Source organism: Phacochoerus africanus, chromosome 16 (assembly GCF_016906955.1).
Source record: "Phacochoerus africanus isolate WHEZ1 chromosome 16, ROS_Pafr_v1, whole genome shotgun sequence".
Classification (NCBI taxonomy): domain Eukaryota; kingdom Metazoa; phylum Chordata; class Mammalia; order Artiodactyla; family Suidae; genus Phacochoerus; species Phacochoerus africanus.
The window spans coordinates 7,284,922-7,303,901 of NC_062559.1; the positions used below are offsets into that span (position 1 = coordinate 7,284,922).

At 49.4% G+C, this 18,980-nt stretch overlaps 1 protein-coding gene across 1 annotated transcript in view; it reads left to right on the top strand.

The window, feature by feature from the left end:
* The first annotated feature begins 3,058 nt into the window (after positions 1-3,058).
* TRPV5 (transient receptor potential cation channel subfamily V member 5) overlaps positions 3,059-18,980 on the top strand; it is a 33,549-nt gene continuing 17,627 nt past the window's right edge. Inside the window, 10 exon segments of the mRNA XM_047763663.1 lie at positions 3,059-3,904; positions 4,266-4,465; positions 7,006-7,103; positions 7,241-7,363; positions 8,909-9,046; positions 9,316-9,414; positions 9,568-9,743; positions 10,097-10,187; positions 10,190-10,242; positions 12,141-12,353. Of these exon segments, the coding sequence (XP_047619619.1) occupies positions 4,338-4,465; positions 7,006-7,103; positions 7,241-7,363; positions 8,909-9,046; positions 9,316-9,414; positions 9,568-9,743; positions 10,097-10,187; positions 10,190-10,242; positions 12,141-12,353 (1,119 nt within the window). The 5' untranslated portion in view covers positions 3,059-3,904; positions 4,266-4,337.

Here is an 18,980-nt window from a genome sequence, read left to right on the forward strand (position 1 = left end):
TAGCTTTCCCTTTTCCTAGCCTTTGCCCTCTTGTGCTAATAGAAGTGCACATCCTTTTGTACTCAAGATACAGAGGGGGAGCTGCTAGAGGCTCAGGCTCTAAAGGGTCAGAGGAGTTAGAGCCCGGAGAGAAAAAACAGTGTGGTAGAGGCAAGGATCCCACATAAGGGGTCTCAAAAAACCGGCCTTCATATCCCCAGGCTGGCCCTGCCCTTGACCCTGGTGGGCACAGATCTGCAGGGAGGAATGGGTTGTGGCTAATTAGCATCTGCTACCTGGAGCAGAGGTGGTTGGGGGCAGGGTAGGGTAGGGTGGCTTCAGGGAGACAGGCCTGCCCTGGAAAGCCAGAGATTGATACAAGCCCTGAGTGACAGGAGGGAGGACACTTTAGACAGGCTGAAACTGTCACCACCAGCTCACACCTCTCCTGGCAGCCATGCACTTGACACCTGAATGAACCACCTAATGCAGCGGTGAGGATGTGCTCAGAGACACGCACACTTCCTGAAAGAGGGGGGTTGCATAAATGGAAGGGCCTGGGGCACTTTCCTCCCACGGATACCCCAAGGCTGCCCCCTGGACAGGACAGCAGTTGCTGCTTGCTGTGTTCCTCCAGGTGATCCAAGCCAGGTGGCAGGGTGACCGGGGAGTATTACAGGAGGTCACTTGAGGATGGGAGAGGCAAGATTAAGTTAGCAGGTGATTCTGTCACCCCTTCCTTGCACTCATTGACTTGCAGGCCCAGGAAATGATGTTTGCATGGAAAAAAAAAATTGCTCACCTCCTCCTGGCTATTTTGGGAGAGGAGCCTCTTGGTTGCTAACAAACTGAGAAGCCATCTCCAGCTCTTTAAGTATGGGTTGCTGGGGGCTGGGGCGGGGGTGTCTTATGGGGCAATCCTGACTGTCACTGCTTCAGTTTTCTCCCCACCTACCCACCTGACGCCCTGTGCAGTGGTGTACATGCTCCTAGGAGACTAGGGGTCCCTTTACCTTTGTTTCTCACTCCAGAATTATTTGTCAAAGTCTGAAAAACATAAAAGGCTAAGAATTCCACCATCCAATGACGATCGCCATTGGCGTTTTAAAATATACTGTCCAGGCAATCCCACTCCTGGGCATTTATCAGGACAAAAATTTCATTGAAAAAGATACATGCACCCCTATGTTCATAGCAACACTATTCATAATAGCCAAGACATGGAAACAACCTAAGTGTCCATCAACAGATGGATTAAGAAGATGTGGTATATATACACAATGGAATACTATGCTGTTATCAGCCATAAGAAAGAACAAAATAATGCCATTTGTGGCAACATGAATGGAACTAGAGACTCTCACACTAAGTGAAGTAAGTCAGAAAGAGAAAGACAAATACCATATGGTATCACTTATACCTGGAATCTAATATATGGCATAAAGGAACTTTTCCCCAGAAAAGAAAATCATGGACTTGGAGAACAGACTCGTGGTTGCCAAGGGGGAGGGAGAGGGAGTGAGACAGACTGGGAATCTGGGGTTAATAGATTAACAATTGCATTTGGAGTGCATAAGCAATGAGATCCTGCCATATAGCACAGGGAAATATATCTAGTCACCTGTCAAGGAATATGATGGAATATGATGGAGGATATGATGGAGGATAATGTTCTGTACAGCAGAAATTGACAGAACATTGTAAATCAACTGTAATAGAAAAAATTAAAATCTTAAAAAATTTTTTTTAAAAAAGTATAGTGTTCAGGAGTTCCCGTCGTGGCGCAGTGGTTAACGAATCCGACTAGGAACCATGAGGTTGCGGGTTCGGTCCCTGCCCTTGCTCAGTGGGTTAACGATCCGGCGTTGCCGTGAGCTGTGGTGTAGGTTGCAGACTCGGCTCGGATCCCGCATTGCTGTGGCTCTGGCATAGGCCGGTGGCTACAGCTCCGATTCGATCCCTAGCCTGGGAACCTCCATATGCCGCAGGAGCGGCCCAAGAAATGGCAACAACAACAACAACAACAATAACAACAACAACAAAAGACAAAAAAAAAAAAGTATAGTGTTCAAATTATTTCCCTACATGGCTATAGGCAGCCAGGGTGGGGATGGATCACCTGAAAATTGAAATCCAGATTAATATGTTTTCCTCCTCTTTATCACATCAGAAGAAGAGGTCTAGCTGCTTTGGTGCCAAGGTTCTCTGGGACAAGATGGTGGGGTGAGGGGCCCGACCTGCGCTTACAGACTCATGTTAGATCTTGAGGCATCATTGGGCTAGGAAGCTGCTGCCTGAGGCAGAGCTGTTACAGTGTCCCTGCCTGCAGAAAGCCATGGGAGGATGGAGAGAAGGGAGAATGGAGTGGCCATGCAGGACGTGACCAAGGGGATGGCGGGATCGGGTGGCGAAGGGGAGCCAGAGGGCAGAGGAGGAGAGAACTCAAGGATTAGGAAGCCATTTCTTCATCTCCAGCTTCCTCCCAGCTGGGACAGGTGGGACAACCTGGTTCCCTTCAGGCAACTGGCTTCTGCCCTTCCTGTGGAGAAGACAGTGCATGGACTGAGCGTGGGAGACCCCCCCCCCGCCGCCGCCAAGACCCAAGGACCGTGCCCTTGGTGGCCAACCCCTGCAACACCTGCTCTGTGCGGCTCTGACCGGGCCCTCCCGCCCCCACCGCCCCCAGGACTAACTTTATGGGTTGAATGTTTCCTGGGCAGGTGCTCCTTTCCTCAGCTGGCCCCTGCTTATCAGCACATCTACACCCCCCACCTCACCCTTATCGCTCCCTCCATCTCCTTAGACTGGAAGTCCCAAGGCTTCGGAGGTCATTACAACCGCACACTGCCCCAACCCCCAGCAAAGCAGAAAAATGCCCCACAAGGTGACCCCTCCCCCTTCCCAGCCAGTATCTCCCCCCTCCCAGGCAGGGGGGCAGGGGCAGCACGCTTCCTCCCATCTCAGGCACCTCCTCTTCCTTTCCTTATTTATTTTCCTTTCAATTTCCATCCTTCCCTAAGGGTTCTTTTGTCCATCCAATCACTGGAGGAGGACTCTCTTTCTTACAGCCAAAGAAGGGAGGAGTCCCTGCTCCCAAAGAACCCCCAAGGGACAGGGGGAAGGGTCCCCAGCTTATCTCCACTCCAGCCTCTCATCTTTCTGTAGGCAGAAGCTTCCCAAGAGGCAAGGGGATCTCCTGTGTGACGTGGACCTTGCAAGCCATCTCCAACTGTGCCACCAGCCCCAGGAAGTCACAGGAACCCCTTTCTGCTGTATGTTCTCACTTAGCCAATAAGGAGGTACCTTGTTCCTGTTTCCAGGTACCTCATAGGTCTTTTGAGTGACTGCAATTCAATACTATGGACACTCCTGTTTGAAAACAATCAGGAAGAGAACTAGAAACTCTCATATCATAAATTAATTTAAAACTGTCTTATCTTTACCCAAACTCCTCCTGTTGACTCATTCCTGGAGAGTCCCATGATTTCCTCCACCTCCGCTCAGTTCCTGCTGTTCAACCTCTGTAGAAGCACAGGCCTCTCTGGGGTCTCCTCTAACTGGAAGGGAGGAGCTGGAAGGGAAGAGGAGTCACTGGGCTTCCTCTAGAGGAGGGGCAGCCAGGAAAGGTCCTCTGAGGCAGGGCTGTGGGTGGGGAGGGCAGAGGGGACCACAGCTCAGAGAAGCAGTCCTGGGGGGGCTGGAGCCCATCTAAGGAAGGAGAAGCCACGGTTGTCAAGCTGTCACAATTGATTGTGCCTTTCATTGTCCTGAGACTGGGCAGGTGTTACAGATTTCACAGATTAGGAGACTGAGGCCCAGAAAGCTCACCTAACTGATGTGCAAGGACTCAGGGCCCAGATTCAAACCCGGACCTGCCTGATTGCTGAGCTGGAGGGCTTTGCTTCTGCACACTCCTGCATCCCAGGTAATTGCTCCCCTCGCTTGCGGGACCCATCTCTGGGCCCTCTCCAGAAGCTCCCAGTCCAGATTCCTCCGCCCCTCCCCTCTCCGCTCCCAGTCTCAGCCGCCCTAGCCCACTGATAGGAACCAGCTCCCTCCTCCCGCCCCTTCAGGCTCCAGGGCAGGGTCAGGGCCCCAGGGGCTTGCTCTAGAAAGAGCTCCTCCCCCTCCAGTTAAAGCCTCTCTCTCCTGGCTGGGCCTTCAGTCCCCTGGGTGCACGTGCACACATCCCCACACCCCACAGCCACAGACTGCACACCGCACACGCCACCCTGGAGAAACGCTCACTCCCCACCCCAGCCCCAACCCCCCTGCCTCCACTGCAGTTGCTGCTGAGTCCTAGCCTGGCTCCCTTGAACCACAGCCCTATAACTTGCCAGTGCCTACAAGGAGGAGACATGGGGGCTCCGCCGCCCAAGGCCAGAGGGTTCTGGATCCAGCTGCAGAAACTTCTGACCTCCTGGCTGGTGGGACAGCAAGACTGGGATCAGCAACTGGATGAAGCCCACATGCTGCAACAGAAGAGGTAAGGCTGCTCCCTGGCCCCCCGTCCCTGAGCTACGAGCCCTCTGCCCTCTTGGGTCTGTCCCCTCCCTGGAGCAGCCCAGAGCTCAGTGCCAGAGCTCATGTCCCAGGTACCAGAGAGGAGCATCCAGGGGAGGAGCAGGGACAGGTGGGTGCAGGAGTACAGGCGAGCAGGGAGCAACTTGCCGGGAAGGCCTGCGATCCTGTGGGTTTTAGGACACTTGCTGATTTAAGAGGGAGTGAGGAATTATCACTGACGAGAATGAGAGTCGTGAGCAGGGGAACAGGGAGGAGAGCTCTCGTCTATATAATACCTGGAGCTGACCTGCTGACCAGGGAAGCCCAGGTGACACGGGGGAGTCCCAGTGCTGACTCATAGGGTCCGTCTACCTTTTACTGAGTCTCCTGGGTGCAGGGCTGTGCCAGGTCCTGAGGAGACAGAGATTGAGAAAGGCCTGGGCCTGCTCCTGGGAAGGTGGCTGTTCAGGCAGGGCTGGCGCTCCTGGGGTCAGAACATATCACGGCCAGCCCCGAGGTCCAGACCCTGGAAGATGAGCCTCTGCCTCGGGGTGTCTGCAGGGCTTGTCTCTCATCCACAAGAGCTGCTGTTAGCAGACTGGGGGGGGGACGGGGGGCAGCCAGGGCTGGGCTCATGGGCAGGGGGATCTTCAGTTGCACAGGGGCCCACACTTGGTTTAATGCGTCAGGTCATCATGACCTTGAAATTCCTAATACTTTTTGGACAAGGGGGCTGGCGTTTTAATTTGGCACTGGGTCTCATGCATTGTGAAGCAGGCCCTGAGTGCCGTCTGAGCCCCCGTTCGGGAAAGAGCTCCTTGCGTGCTTACCAACCCCCGTCTCAGGCCCTGCTGCAGAAACTTTAGTCTCCCTCCATCCTCCTGCACTTGAGTGGGACTAAGGTCCTAGCCAGGAAAGAGCTGGTTCCTGGACCCCTCTCCAGAGGGCCATGGGCCAGAAGCCTGGAGTCCTGGCCCAGGTTGTCCTGAGCTGGGCACGCTCACACCGGGAGTCTAGGTGAGTTGGGTGGGGGGCTGGCCTGCACTCTGCCGGTCCCTCCTGAGCACGCTTCCTTGAGGGGCAGATGCAAGCTCAGCCTGGAAGTCAAAAGCTACTTCTTTTTTTTGGGGGGGGGGGTGTTTAGGGCCGCGCCCGAGGCATATGGAGGATGGCAGGTTAGGGGTCCAATCGGAGCTACAGCTGCCGGCCTACACCACAGCCACAGCAACATGGGATCCGAGCCGCATCTGTGACCTACACCACAGCTCACAACACACCAGATCCCTGACCCACTGAGTGAGGCCAGGGATCGAACCCACATCCTCAGGGATACTATTCAGATTCGTTTCCCCTGCACTACAATGGGAACTTCCAAAAGCTATTTCTTGAAATAATGAAACTTCAGAGTTTCCATTATGGCACAGTAAAAATGAACCCAACTTATATCTATGAGGACATCAGCTCAATCCCTGGCCTTGCTCAGTGTATTAAGGATCAGACCTTGCCATGTGCTGGTGTAGGTTGCAGACGCAGCTCAAATCTGGTGTTGCTGTGGCTGTGGTGTAGGCCAGCAGCTACAGCTCAGATTCGACCCCTCTCCTGGGAACCTCCATATGCTGCAAGTGCAGAAAAAAAGAAAAAGAATAAAACTTCTCTCTTGGGTTCAGGGGGCCATTGGAAGAGAAACATTTGGGGCTGGCAAACTCAGGGGAACCCCAGTCAATCTGTTTATCTGCCTTTTACCTCTCGCCTCGCAACCCTCAACCTACCAGGCTCTGTGTTCACCTTCAGAGACAACACATACTTGCCCAGCAGGAATCAGCTCTATCTCTTGTTTGGCTCGTCCAGGCAGGGGAGAAGCAAAGATTAACCGGCAGAGGTCCTACAGGATGGATGTGTCCCCAGAGTTCCTTCCTCCCACTCCGAGCTGCACATGCTCAGAGAAGCCCTGAGCCGTGCTCCTCTTCACTTAACAAAGTATTTAGAAACTTGAGTCCAAGGGTAAACTAGAGGAGAGACAGAGCCTTCCCCGTCCATCCCCCGCCCTCAGCCCAGCAGGAATGTGTATCTGTGTATCTGAATAGCCCCTGAGGTAGGTAGGCAGAACTTAAGCAGCTCATGATCTAAACAGAGCTGGTTCTGCAGGCCTGTGTGCAGGGAGGAAACCCAGGCAGAAAGCCCCTCTCCTCCATCTGCTCTAGATTCCCAAGTCCTCAAAGCATTTACTCATCTTAGATTGACCCGGCCAGGGCCAGCATGACCACTGGTTCCACGGTCTGGGCAGCCTCCCTCATTCAGCCGAGCCACAAGGACCCATGGGAAGAGGAGACAAGATGCCACCACATGGGAGAAGCTGAACCAGGCTCTCACCCCAGTCTGACCCTCAGCTTGAGTCTGGGAAGCCACGATCCAGGGTGTCACCGCCTACTTGGTGTGTCCTGGGCAGGAGCTGTCTTTGTACCTCTCTGCTCTTGGCCTCCCTGCCATCCTGTCTGTCTCTGACTCCTGTTCATCCTCTCCCAGGATTCGAGAATCACCTCTGCTTCGGGCAGCCAAGGAGAATGACTTGTGTGTCCTGAAGAAACTCCTGCTGGACCGAACCTGTGACTTTCGGCAACGAGGTGGGATCCGAGTTTGCTGTGATGGAGAAGGGACAGAAGTCCCCGCCCCCCACTCTGGGACTCAGAAAGGTTCTGCCAAGGGGCCCTGGACAGTGTCTGTGGGGAATGTTTGATGCTCCTGTCTCACTCCGCTCCAGGAGCCCTGGGGGAGACAGCACTGCACGTAGCTGCCCTCTACGACAACCTGGAGGCTGCCACCGTGCTGATGGAGGCTGCCCCGGAGCTGGTCAAGGAGCCCACCATATGTGAGCCATGTGTAGGTGAGGAGCCTGAACGATCTTTCAAGGTGAACACAGGTAGGGGGGCATCTGAGAGTAGGTTGGGAAGGTGTGGCGGAGGGTTCAAGAAGGACTCCCTTGAGTTGAGAGGAATGCAAAGGTTCTAGTCTGAACTCTGAATATCCATGACCTCCTTGAGCCAGTTTTTCTTTTTTTTTCAAATTTTTTATTATAGTTGATTTACAATGTTCTATCAATTTCTGTGGTACAACAAAGTGACCCAACTAATACATATATATATATTATATATACACACACACACACATATATATATATACATATATATATACTAAGTGATCAGTGTATATATACCTTATTTTTCTCACATTATCCTCCATCATGTTCCATCACAGGTGGCTGGATATAGTTCCCTCTGCTGTACAGCAGGTTCTCATTGCTTATCCACTCCAAATGCAATAGTCTGCGTCTACTAACCCCAAACTCCCAGTCCATCCCACTCCCTCCCTCTCCCTCTTGGCAACCACAAGTCTGTTCTCCAAGTCCATGATTTTCTTTTCTGTGGAAAGGTTCATTTGTGCCATATATTAGATTCCAGATATGGTATGTCTTTCTCTTTCTGACTTACTTCACTTAGTATGAGAGTCTCTAGTTCCATCCATGTTGCTGCAAATGGCAATATTTTTTTCCTTTTTTTTTTTTTTTTTTGCTTTTTAGGGCTGCACTCATGGCATATGGAAGTTCCCATTCTAGGGGTAGAATCAGAGCTACAGCTGCTGGCCACAGCCACAGCAATGTGGGATCTGAGTCAAGTCTGTGACCTACACCACAGCTCATGGCAATGCCAGATCCTTAACCCACTGAGTGAGGCCAGGGATGGAACCCACATCCTCATGGATCCTAGTAGGGCTCATTAACTACTAAGACAGCCAAAAAGGGAACTCCTCTTTTGTTCTTTTTTGCTGGCTAAGTAGTATTCCATTGTGTATATGTACCACATCTTCTTAATCCTTCCATCTGTCAATGGACGTTTAGGTTGTTTCCATGTCTTGGCTATTGTGAATAGTGCTGCAATGAACATAGGGGTGCATGTATCTTTTTCAGGGAAAGTTTTGTGTTGATATATGCCTAGGACTGGGATTACTGGATCATGTGGTTGTTCTATATTTAGTTTTCTGAGGAATCTCTATACTGTTTTCCATAGTGGTTGTGGTAAATTTCCACCAACAGTTAGGAGGGTTCCCTTTTCCCTACATCCTCTCCAGTATTTGTTATTTGTTGACTTGTTAATTGAGCCATTTCTTATTTTCCTTCAACTCTTTCTATGTGCCATGAAGGACAGAACTCTATGGCTTTCAAAGAAGCTCTAGAGTGATTACTTTTATCTGCCGCCCCCAGTACCTGAGAGGTAGGATAGCTGAGTGAGCCAACTGTCCTCAGTCTCACACCATTCTGCCCAGTAAAGGGCAGAAATCCACGCAAGGATCTGTCAGGGACCCCCATCAGCCAGGGAATGCTGTGTCTCTGAAAGAACTGGGAATAGATCACATGACCGACTCTCTTGTCCAGGTCAGACGGCACTGCACATAGCCATCATGAATCAGAACGTGAACTTGGTGAAAGCCCTGCTCGCCCACGGGGCCAATGTTTCTGCAAGAGCTGTAGGCTCAGCCTACCGCCTCAGTCCCCAGAACCTCATCTACTTTGGTGAGAGTCAGGCCCAGGGCTTGGAGGGTAGGCACGTGGGCAGGAGCAAATCAGGGTGGGGGGGCTCTGAGGGGGGCTCCAGGCTCAGGGAAGCTGGCAGAGGGCAGCCCTTAAAGGGCTGAGGGCCAGAGCCAACTGCCTACCCCACGACCCTCTGCACCAGCCCTGCCTCTGCTGACAAGTGTTTCCGGCCCAGAGTTGAGAAAGGGGGAGCAAGAGGCTGCCCACCCCAGCTGCACTCTCATGCCTGGTGTCCTCTGCATCCCCAGGAGAGTATCCTTTGTCTTTTGCTGCCTGCATGGGCAGTGAGGAGATGGTGAGGCTACTCATTGATCATGGAGCTGACATCCGGGCCCAGGACTCCCTGGGTAAGAGCTGGGCTGGAGGGGGAGCGGGGATGCGGGGGTGTGAGCGGAGGGGCTGGAGCAGCCCTTGGGCCCCCCCACCCTGGGGCAGAGTCCATGGGTAGCCTCAGGGACTCTGGTCCCAGTGGCTACGTGACACCACATGTCCTCCCCCAGGAAACACAGTGTTGCACATCCTCGTCCTCCAGCCCAACAAAACCTTTGCCTGCCAGATGTACAACCTGCTGCTGTCCTATGACGGGCGTGGGGACCACCTACAGTCCCTGGAGCTCGTGCCCAATCACGAGGGTCTCACCCCCTTCAAGCTGGCCGGAGTGCAGGGCAACACCGTGGTGAGGGATGCTCCCCGAATCCCACATTGTCCTTCTCCTGACTCTTCTTCCCAAATTCCCCAAAAGGGTGGTGGTCCCTTACTTCTGACCCCATCTCTAACACCCTCAGCCTCAGGACTCGGGTGGATTGGAGAATCTTACTTGAGGATTTCTGCTGTGGTACCCAAAGTTCTGCTCCCTTTGTCTATTCCCTTCTTTCAGATCTTTATAGGTTTTGTGGGAAGGAGAGATAGACACAAAATTAAAAGAGCGTTCATGTAAACAGAGTCTTGTTAATTCCTCTTCAATTGTGTGGTTCCCCTTGGACAGATCCTTGCACACTGGCCCTCCAGCTCACCCCTGTGTTCTCTCAGATGTTCCAGCACCTGATGCAGAAGCGGAAGCACATCCAGTGGACGTGTGGCCCGCTCACCTCCACTCTCTATGACCTGACGGAGATTGACTCCTGGGAGAAGACGTGTCCTTTCTAGAGCTTGTGGTCTCTTCTAAGAAGCGGGAGGTATGGATACCATGAGGGTTTAGGTGCTGTCAGGTGTCTGTGCAGAACATGTCCATTTGCTAAGATTCTGGGCTCCAGATACTGCCCTGCCCTGTAAAACAGATGGAATTGAGGACAGAGTGATGGGACCTATGGGAGAAAATTCCAGTCACTACCTCATTCCTAACTCTACTCTTCCTCTGCTTAGCTCTGTTCCCTCCCTCTTCCTTTCTCATACTAAACTTATGGAAGAGGAACTCTCCAAATAGAAATTGCTCCCTATCATTCATTCATTCAGCATACTGAGCTTCTTTGCTGCATCCCAGGCACTCTAGCAGGAACTGAGAATACAGAAATCATTAAAATGCAGTTCCTGTCAGTCAGTGTTGCCAATTGCCCATCCCTGTCCTCAGTAATTGTCTTAGAGTACAGCATAAGCCATCATAGGGTCTGTACTATGCACAGGGGCAGCAGAACGAGGTTACCTTGGCTTGGTTGGACCAGAGAAGGTGTCTCAGAGGTCATGCTGGAACTGGGCTTCCAGGGGGGAGGTGGGAGTCACCAGGAAGATGAGGAAAGAGAGAGTTTTCCAAGAGAGGGAAAAACGCATGGCTCATTCAGACAATAGTGGGTTGAACGATATGAGGGAAAGGAACGTTCGTTGAAGATTTAAGGAGAGTAGAAAATACTTTGTCCTTTTTTCTAGAACCTCCAAGATGGTGGCAAAATTTAGTTCCCATTGTTTATCTGCCACCCAACAATTTCCTAGGAATCATTCTAGAGCCATAAAATTCAGATGGTTGCTGGTATTCATGAGTAGAGGAAAACGTGAGACTGTCCCTGGAAACAAATAAGCTTCAATCAGGATTTCTTAGGAATTGGAACTCCAGCCCCTTGGATCTTGTGCCACCTTGAATCCTTGGTCTCTGATTTCAGCTAGCTCTCAAGCTTCTCCTACAGATTTTATTCTTGTCTTTGGACAGTTACTTTTTTATTCCCTCGAAATTCCTTTCCAGCCCCCTTTCTATCCCTCACCACCTTCACTTGCAGTTCTGTTGGGAGACCCAGATTCCTACCTCATGATGAAGAGAGGCTATCTAGCTGGAGCTCCTTCAGCTTTCCACTTCTTCCCACTGAATCTGGAAACTGCCCATTCTTCCTCTCCTTCCCTCTAGGTTCAATGGAAAAGATGGTCTTTCTGCTAGGGGTTAGTCCTTTCAGCTCTGCTCTAGCCTTGCCTTGTCCTGCTTCCTCTGATGCCCCATGCCATTCATCATCCACTTCCATGAGTGTCTTTAACTGCTCACTATCTACTCACATCTGAGCACTGACCGCCTGGCTTAGACTATGGCCACACCCTACTCCTCATGTCATCTGTTACTCCTTTCAACACTTTTAGGGCAAATCTGACTACCTTCTTGCTTGAACCTACCCCCGCCAATTGTCTCCCACTGTGTTGGAAAACAAAGTCAAACTCCTTACCTTGGCATTCACAAGGTATGATCTGGCCCATTGCTACTTCACATGGGCTAACTCATGCCCACCCCTCCCTAGGTTCTGCCATGTCCCCAATCCACACCGCATCTGCCATCTTCTCATACCACCCTGCCTCAGCGGGAGCTGTGGCTACTCTACCGAGTGATCCTTCATCCCTCTCCCTTCACTCAACCATCAATGGCTCATCTTTCAGAGTCTCTGTGGTACTATATGTCCTGTGTTTACTGTGGTCACTGCTCATCTCTAGCACCAGCATGAGGCCTGGAAGACAGTGGAGATTTACTAATGGTAAAAGAAATGGCAGGCAGAGTGAATGAATGATGCTCACGTGGACTGTGACCCTGCCCATCTGGGACCCAGTGGGAAACCCAGAACTCCTCGCTCCGGTGGTCACCTCAAGCTGTACCCTTCTTCCATGGCAGGCTCGCCAGATCCTGGAACAGACACCAGTAAAGCAGCTGGTGAGCTTCAAGTGGAGGCGGTACGGGCGGCCGTACTTCTGCATCCTGGGCACCTTGTATGTGCTCTACATGGTCTGCTTCACCATGTGCTGCATCCACCGCCCCCTCAAGCCCCGTAATCGCAACTGCACAAGTCCCCGAGACATCACCATCTTCCAGCAGAAACTGCTCCAGGTAACTCTTCTCAGAACGGGATGGAAGGGGAGTTCCCATCATGCCTCAGTGGTAGTATCCATGAGGATGCGGGTTCCACCCCTGGCCTCACTCAGTGGGTTAAGGATCCAGCACTGCCATGAGCTGTAGTGTAAGTCACAGATGTGGCTCAGTCCCAAATTGCTATGGCATGGCAGTGATGTAGGCACAGCTGCAGCCCAAATTTGATTCCTAGACTGGGAACTTCCATATGCTACAGGTGCAGCTCTAAAATTAATAATACTAAGGGAATGGAGGGAATGGTAGCACTGGATGATGGTGCTGGAAACCAGAGCCAAACCACTTGGGAAACATACCATTCACTTGGCTCCAGCAGGGGCTGGCTCCTGATGGCCCAGATAGAAATTAGCCAGGAGATAAGGGGGCCAGAGATGGGGCTTAATGAGTCAAAGTGGACTTGTCCAGGGAGCAATGGCTTTCTTGTTAACTTTCAAAGAATGCTTGGTATTAAAAATGCCACACATTCGTCAAATTCCTTGTCATTTACAAAGAGGACCAGGCTTTTATAATGTGACCTTCAACGAAAACCCTATTGTCCTAACGGGAGGAAAATTGTACTCCAGGTCCATCTCTGAGTCTGCTTCTGGGCTGTTGGGGTGACACAGACATCCTTCTGGTCTGCATTCGCTTCCAAGTGCTACCAAGAGGAGCACATTGGCAGGGGTGTGTCAGCTGTCTGCCCACCCGTCAGATGTGCTGCAGAAGGATGCTGGGGCTGGGTAGCAGGTGGAAGGAAATCCCCTCTGAGGTCCCTTTCACTCTCGTGGCCTTACCATTCTCTGATGTCCTTCTGAGGTGAGGGTGGCTGAGTAGAAGGGAGGGGTTAGATGTATCTCCCTGTAGAGGGAGCAAACTCCTGGTGCAACAGAATGAGCAGACTCTCATAAGTAAGTGCTTCTGTGCATATACATTTAACCCTGAGTTCACTTGATGTTCGTAGGTGACCATTCTTTTCTAATCTTCCTTTGTTCAAACTGACTTGGCAGAGTTTCCAGATCTAAAACAGAGATAGCCTTCCAGCCTAAGAGGTGGGTGTTGCTGAGCAACTGATTAGCACTGAGGCTCCTCCCTCTGTGTCTCTTCCTTTTTAGGGCTTGACTCATTATGTACAGACATGTTCCTTTGACCCAGATAGTCAGAATTATTATTAGGCGATCCCTCCCCTTGCCTCAGGACCAGGTGAAGCATAATTATAGCTGAGTGCATGATCTGTGTCCTTCTATTTTCTCTGCTACTCTTCCTTTTCCCCCTTTGGCATTTTAACTCTTTTTGTCTTCTACTTTGATAAAAACCATTTTGGCCCAAATAGAAAATTCCTGACTTTTGAATATTCTTTTCTTGGTGGGAGAGGGGACTTAAGAATGCCGCTGTGAGGAGTTCCCTTTGTGGCTGAGCAGCTAAGAACCAGACTAGGATCCATGAGGATGTGGGTTCGATCCCTGGCCTCACTCAGTTGGTTGGGGATCTGGCATTGCTGTGAGCTGTGGTATAGGTTGCAGACTCGGCTTGGATCCCACGTTGCTATGGCTTTGGCATAGGCTGGCAGCTGTAGCTCTGATTCGACCCCTTCCTTGGGGGGGTAGGGGTACCTCTGCTGTAAAGAGTTTGAGTAGTGAAGAATACCGTTGAAGATCTGTGTTTTTAGACATTACACATTGAGGCTTTGTCCTGAGTTAATGGAATGCCTGTGTTCCTCTTATTCAGTAGTGTATTCAATCAAGAGCTCCCCAAATTATCAGCATGATTTGAAAGATTCTGCTTTCATTAGGCACCACATCTGTTAAATAATAGGAAATTATTTCTTTCTACTTTTTTTTATTACTTGCAAGTCTTAGGAAAATGAAAAGTTACCAATAGAGAGTCTTGACTTGATGAATGCCATTGCTGCTGTATTAGTTAGCCCATGGAGCTTTTTCTCAGATGAATGAACACTTTTATATCCAATTATATTAATAATCTAGAGAGACAGAACTCTCTGTGTAGGACTTCCTCTGTGGGTCTCATGGGATCTAGAAAAGTCACTGGGCTCCAGGAGAGCAGCCCAGAGCACCGTCTCAAGACAGATGAAATAAGTACTATTTGTTTATATGACATGGCACAAACTACCCAAAAGTAGACATAGATGAGGTTGGAGTTAGTTTATCTCTGTGCAGTTTTGGAGAAATTCCAATAAATGTCTTCACTCTGACTGCCTCCTTGTTCAACCATAAAAGTTATACTTGTCTAGGATTTCTTAGGAACTCAATTGCGTTAATTTTCTGTCTCCATTCAAAGTCCACTTGGTTGAGGCAGAACAACACACATGCTAGCCCTGGTTCTCTTAGGTTTCCAGATGAGCGGAAAGTTCAAAGTCTGGGATTAGGAGGCCTAGATTTTGTTACCAAAAATCTCAACCTAACTCTGAAACCAAATAGCTGTTTGACCTTGGGCAGATCCTGTCACTTGCTGTATCAGTAGTTTTTAGTTTTGTTTTGGTTTTGGTTTTGCTTTTAATAACTTAATGAAATTTTTTTTTGCATTTTATTTTATTTTTCTTATTACTCAATACATTTATTACATTTGTAGTTGTACAATGATCATCACAATCCAACTTTATAGGATTTCCATCCCACAACCCCAGCACATCCCCCACCCCCAAACTGTTTCCTTTGGGAACCATAAGTTTTTCAAAGTCTGTGAGTCAGTATCTGTTCTGCAAAGAAGTTCATTCTGTCCTTTTTTCAGATTCCACATGTCAGTGAAAGCATTTGATGTTGGTGTCTCATTGTCTGACTGGCTTCACTTAGCATGATAATTTCCAGGTCCATCCATGTTGCTGAAAATGCTGGTTATTTCATTCCTTTTAATGGCTGAGTAATATTCTGTTGCCTATATGTACCACATCTTCTTGATTCACTCCTCTGTCGATGGACATTTAGGTTGTTTCCATGTCTTGGCTATTGAAAATAGTGCTGCAATAAACATTGGAGTACATGTATCTTTGAGATGCCCAGGAGTGGGATTGCTGGGTCAATGGTAGTTCTATGTTTAGTTTTTCTGAGGAATCTCCACACTGTTTTCCACAGTGGTTGCACCAATTTACAATCCCATCAACAGTGTCATAGGGTTCCTTTTTCTCTACACCCTCTCCAGCCCTTATTGTTTGTAGACTTTTGGATGATGGCCATTCTGGCTGGTGTAAGGTGGTACCTCATAGTGGTTTTGATTTGCATTTCTCTAGTAATGAGTGATGTTGAACATCTTTTCATGTGTTTTTGGCCATCTGTATGTCTTCTTTGGAGAACTGTCTGTTTATATCTTCTGCCCATTTTTGAAATTTTATTACATTTATAAGTATATAACTATCATCACAACCAAATTTTATAGCATTTCCATTCTAAACCCTCAATGCTTCCCCTCACCCCCCAACCTGTCTCATTTGGAAACCATAAGTTTTGTATCAGTAGTTTTTAACCAAGACTACATATTAAAAACATGGGAAGCTGGTAAAAATACTGATTCCTAAGCTACCCCACACCAAATACATCAGCGTGTCTGAAGCTGAGGCTCCTGCAATTGTATTTTTAGGAAATTCCTTGAGCGATTTTAACACTCACTTGGGCTGAGAGTTGGTGGTTTCTGTCTTTGAGGTCCAAGTAGCTCCCACTTTTCAGTGTGAAGTCCACCACTCTGATCATTGAGATTCTTGACGTGCTGTTCAGCCACAGGGCATTAATCTCCCATCACCAGATTTTCTTTCTGTGTTTTGAAGATTTCCTTGTTCTCCCCACTGCCCTTTCCTCCACATCACTTGCCTAATTCATTCAATATTGTTTTGTGACATTTTTGTGTAGAATCACCAAAAGCCTTGTGGGGCCCTGAACGTTGCTGAAGGTGTTGGAAACTCAACCTGGTCTGAGCCAAATGCATGTAACCTCTCCCCTTTTGGAGCTTACAGACTGATGTTCAGGAAATGAATAGATATTTCATTGCAACCTGTGATTGTTACAATTCACATTATTTTTTCCTATAATTAGAAAAGAGAGTGCTGAGAGTGCTTATAACAGAGGCCTGGGCACTCTGAGAGGCCAGAGAAGGCTTCCCTGAGGAATGTAACAGAGCTCAGATCGGGTTATGAATTAAAGGTGGAACGTGAGTTCCAGGCAGAGAAGATGCATATGCAAAGGCCCTGAGGCAGCAGACGCTCACCGATGTCCAGGAGCTAAAGGAAGACTGGCCATAGGGAGCTGGGGCAGGAGCCTCCAGATGAGGTTGTCCAGGCAGATCTTTCCCAGATCATACAGGACCTTGCAGGCCAGACTGAGGATTTATTCTTTATCTCAAAGGTAATGGGAGGCTCACAAGGATTTGACACAGGGGAGACACTTAATAACACTTTTGTTTTAGAAGAATGTCTTTGTTTGGAGGGTGGAAGACAGGCTTGAAGGGGCTAGCAAAGATGTGGGGAGACCAGTTAAGGGGCTATTACAGTGCAGCAAGCCATTGGTGGGTTGGCCTCAGGAAGTGATGGGGAGACAGAGAGAAGTGGTTGGTGTCAGGGGACTTACTGAAGGTAAAACCATCATTGTTCCACAGTGGGTGGGATGGGAGAGGTCATGGCAGGAGTGACTCATGGGTTCCATTTGTTTTAAATCATCCACTACCTATCGTGGTCAGTGGGTTGCTTTTTCTACACAGCACAATTCCTCAAAAGCTCTCAACAAACCAAAGCACCACAGTTATTTGAAAACCCAGCTGAACTCCAGTGCTACACTATCTTGCTCAGGGGTCCTAAACCAGCTGGAAATAGCACAAGTCAGACATGGGACAGAGAAGAGGAGAAGCAAGTAAAAATAACTTTGACTGGGTGCTTGTTTTCTGCACTTTATACGCATTTGCCAAAGCTTCTGAAATTTTGTTACAATGTGGATTTTGACAGGAAGGCTGAAGTCCCGTGTCTCCGACTCGCTGCTGGGCGATGCCCATGTTGTGATTCTGTGGCCCACATTTCAGATGATAAGGCATTCATCACACCATTTGGTCCTCATGGACATACTAATTAGTAAATTAAATGGTAATTACCGTTTCAAAGATGGTGAACCTGAAGTCCACAGAGGTTAAGTATGTTGGCAAAGACACTCAGCCAGTAAGGGCTGTGCTGAGGTTAGGGTTCTGGTTGGCTTTGCTTCAAAAACCTTCACCTTTAATGCGAAGCCAGGACATTTCTCCCTCTAGAATGATGTGCCGGATCCCAGTCTTCTTTCTTGGACCCATGGCGAGAGAAACTCATGTCTCCAGGCTTTGTGAGCCAGCCGGGGCCGGTGACACTCACCTGTCCCTGGGCACACCTGCTGAGATAAGGAAGCTGGGGTAAAGGGGCGAGACTCAGACATGGAATTACTTCCCACCTCTAGCTACTGAACTAGTGACTCTTCTCTAATTTTGATAATAGTCCCCGTTTTCAGTGTGATTAAACTTTGCTGATATAGGGTAAGTCAGACTTCCTTGCGGATGAATAAGGACTCCTCTGTAGAGAGCAGATGTTTCCCAAGTTCATCTTTCTTAGAAAACACAGAGCCTAGGGCTTGAAATAAGCCCTTGGAAGGTAGACTTAGATGGGAATCAGATCTTCCTCTCTCTTTGGCCCAGTGGTTCTCAAAGTTTGAGTACATAGCAGAAACAATTTTATCTAAAAAAGAAGATGCCAGGTCCCCGCTCCAAATGAATTGGATTGGAGTCCCCAGGGTTGGCCAGGGCATGTAACTTGTGACAAAATTGACACAATTTCCCAGCTCATTCTGATAGGCAACCTGCTTAGGAGTCCCTGCCCAACTTTAAGGATGAAAGTAACCCTTCATTATGAGCCCACAGGTTGCTTTCTGGGTGCTTAATTCCTCTGCAAGAGTCTTGAGGAGGAAGAGAGCATCTAGGATGGGGCTCGACAGTGGTATCCAGTGCCTTCTCCTCTTCCTAGTGGTAGTGCATGCTCCCCACCCTGCCCCACAGGGTGGTACTCAGGCTCTGCCATGCCGGTCCCTTCTGACAATGGGGGCAGCCAGTTGGTAAGTGAGAGTAATCTCTTGAAGCCAATTCTCAACAAAGGAGGAATGGCCAGCCTTCACAGGGGATCTGACATGTAAAGATGTAAGGAATTCCAGTCATTGTTGAAAGACATTTATTTTTCAAGGGGTTGGGGGGAGCATTTTCTCAGTGTATTATTAGCTAAGCCTGCTTAGGTGACCTTGAGCTAGGAATCTGGAAATTCCAGACAAGCCCAGTTCCTTGTCATCCTTTTCCCTGTTTGCAGCCCCCCATACCCCTGCCATTCCCGCTTTCTGAGCCCCCTCTACCTCTTTACCACCCTTCTACAACTCTCAGGTCACACTCAGCTGCACCTGCCTTCTACCCCCTCCCTCCCTCCTTTCTCCTTTCCTTACTCATGAATGCAGCATCTACTATATGTGCACAATGGATACAAAGTAGGAGTTAGAGGTCCCTGCCCTTAGGGAGCCCTAAGATTCCTGGTGAGCCATGGAATGTCCAGACATGCGTTGTCCCAGAGAAGGCAGAATCCAACATTCTGTTCCTACAGAGAGACACCTGACCTGG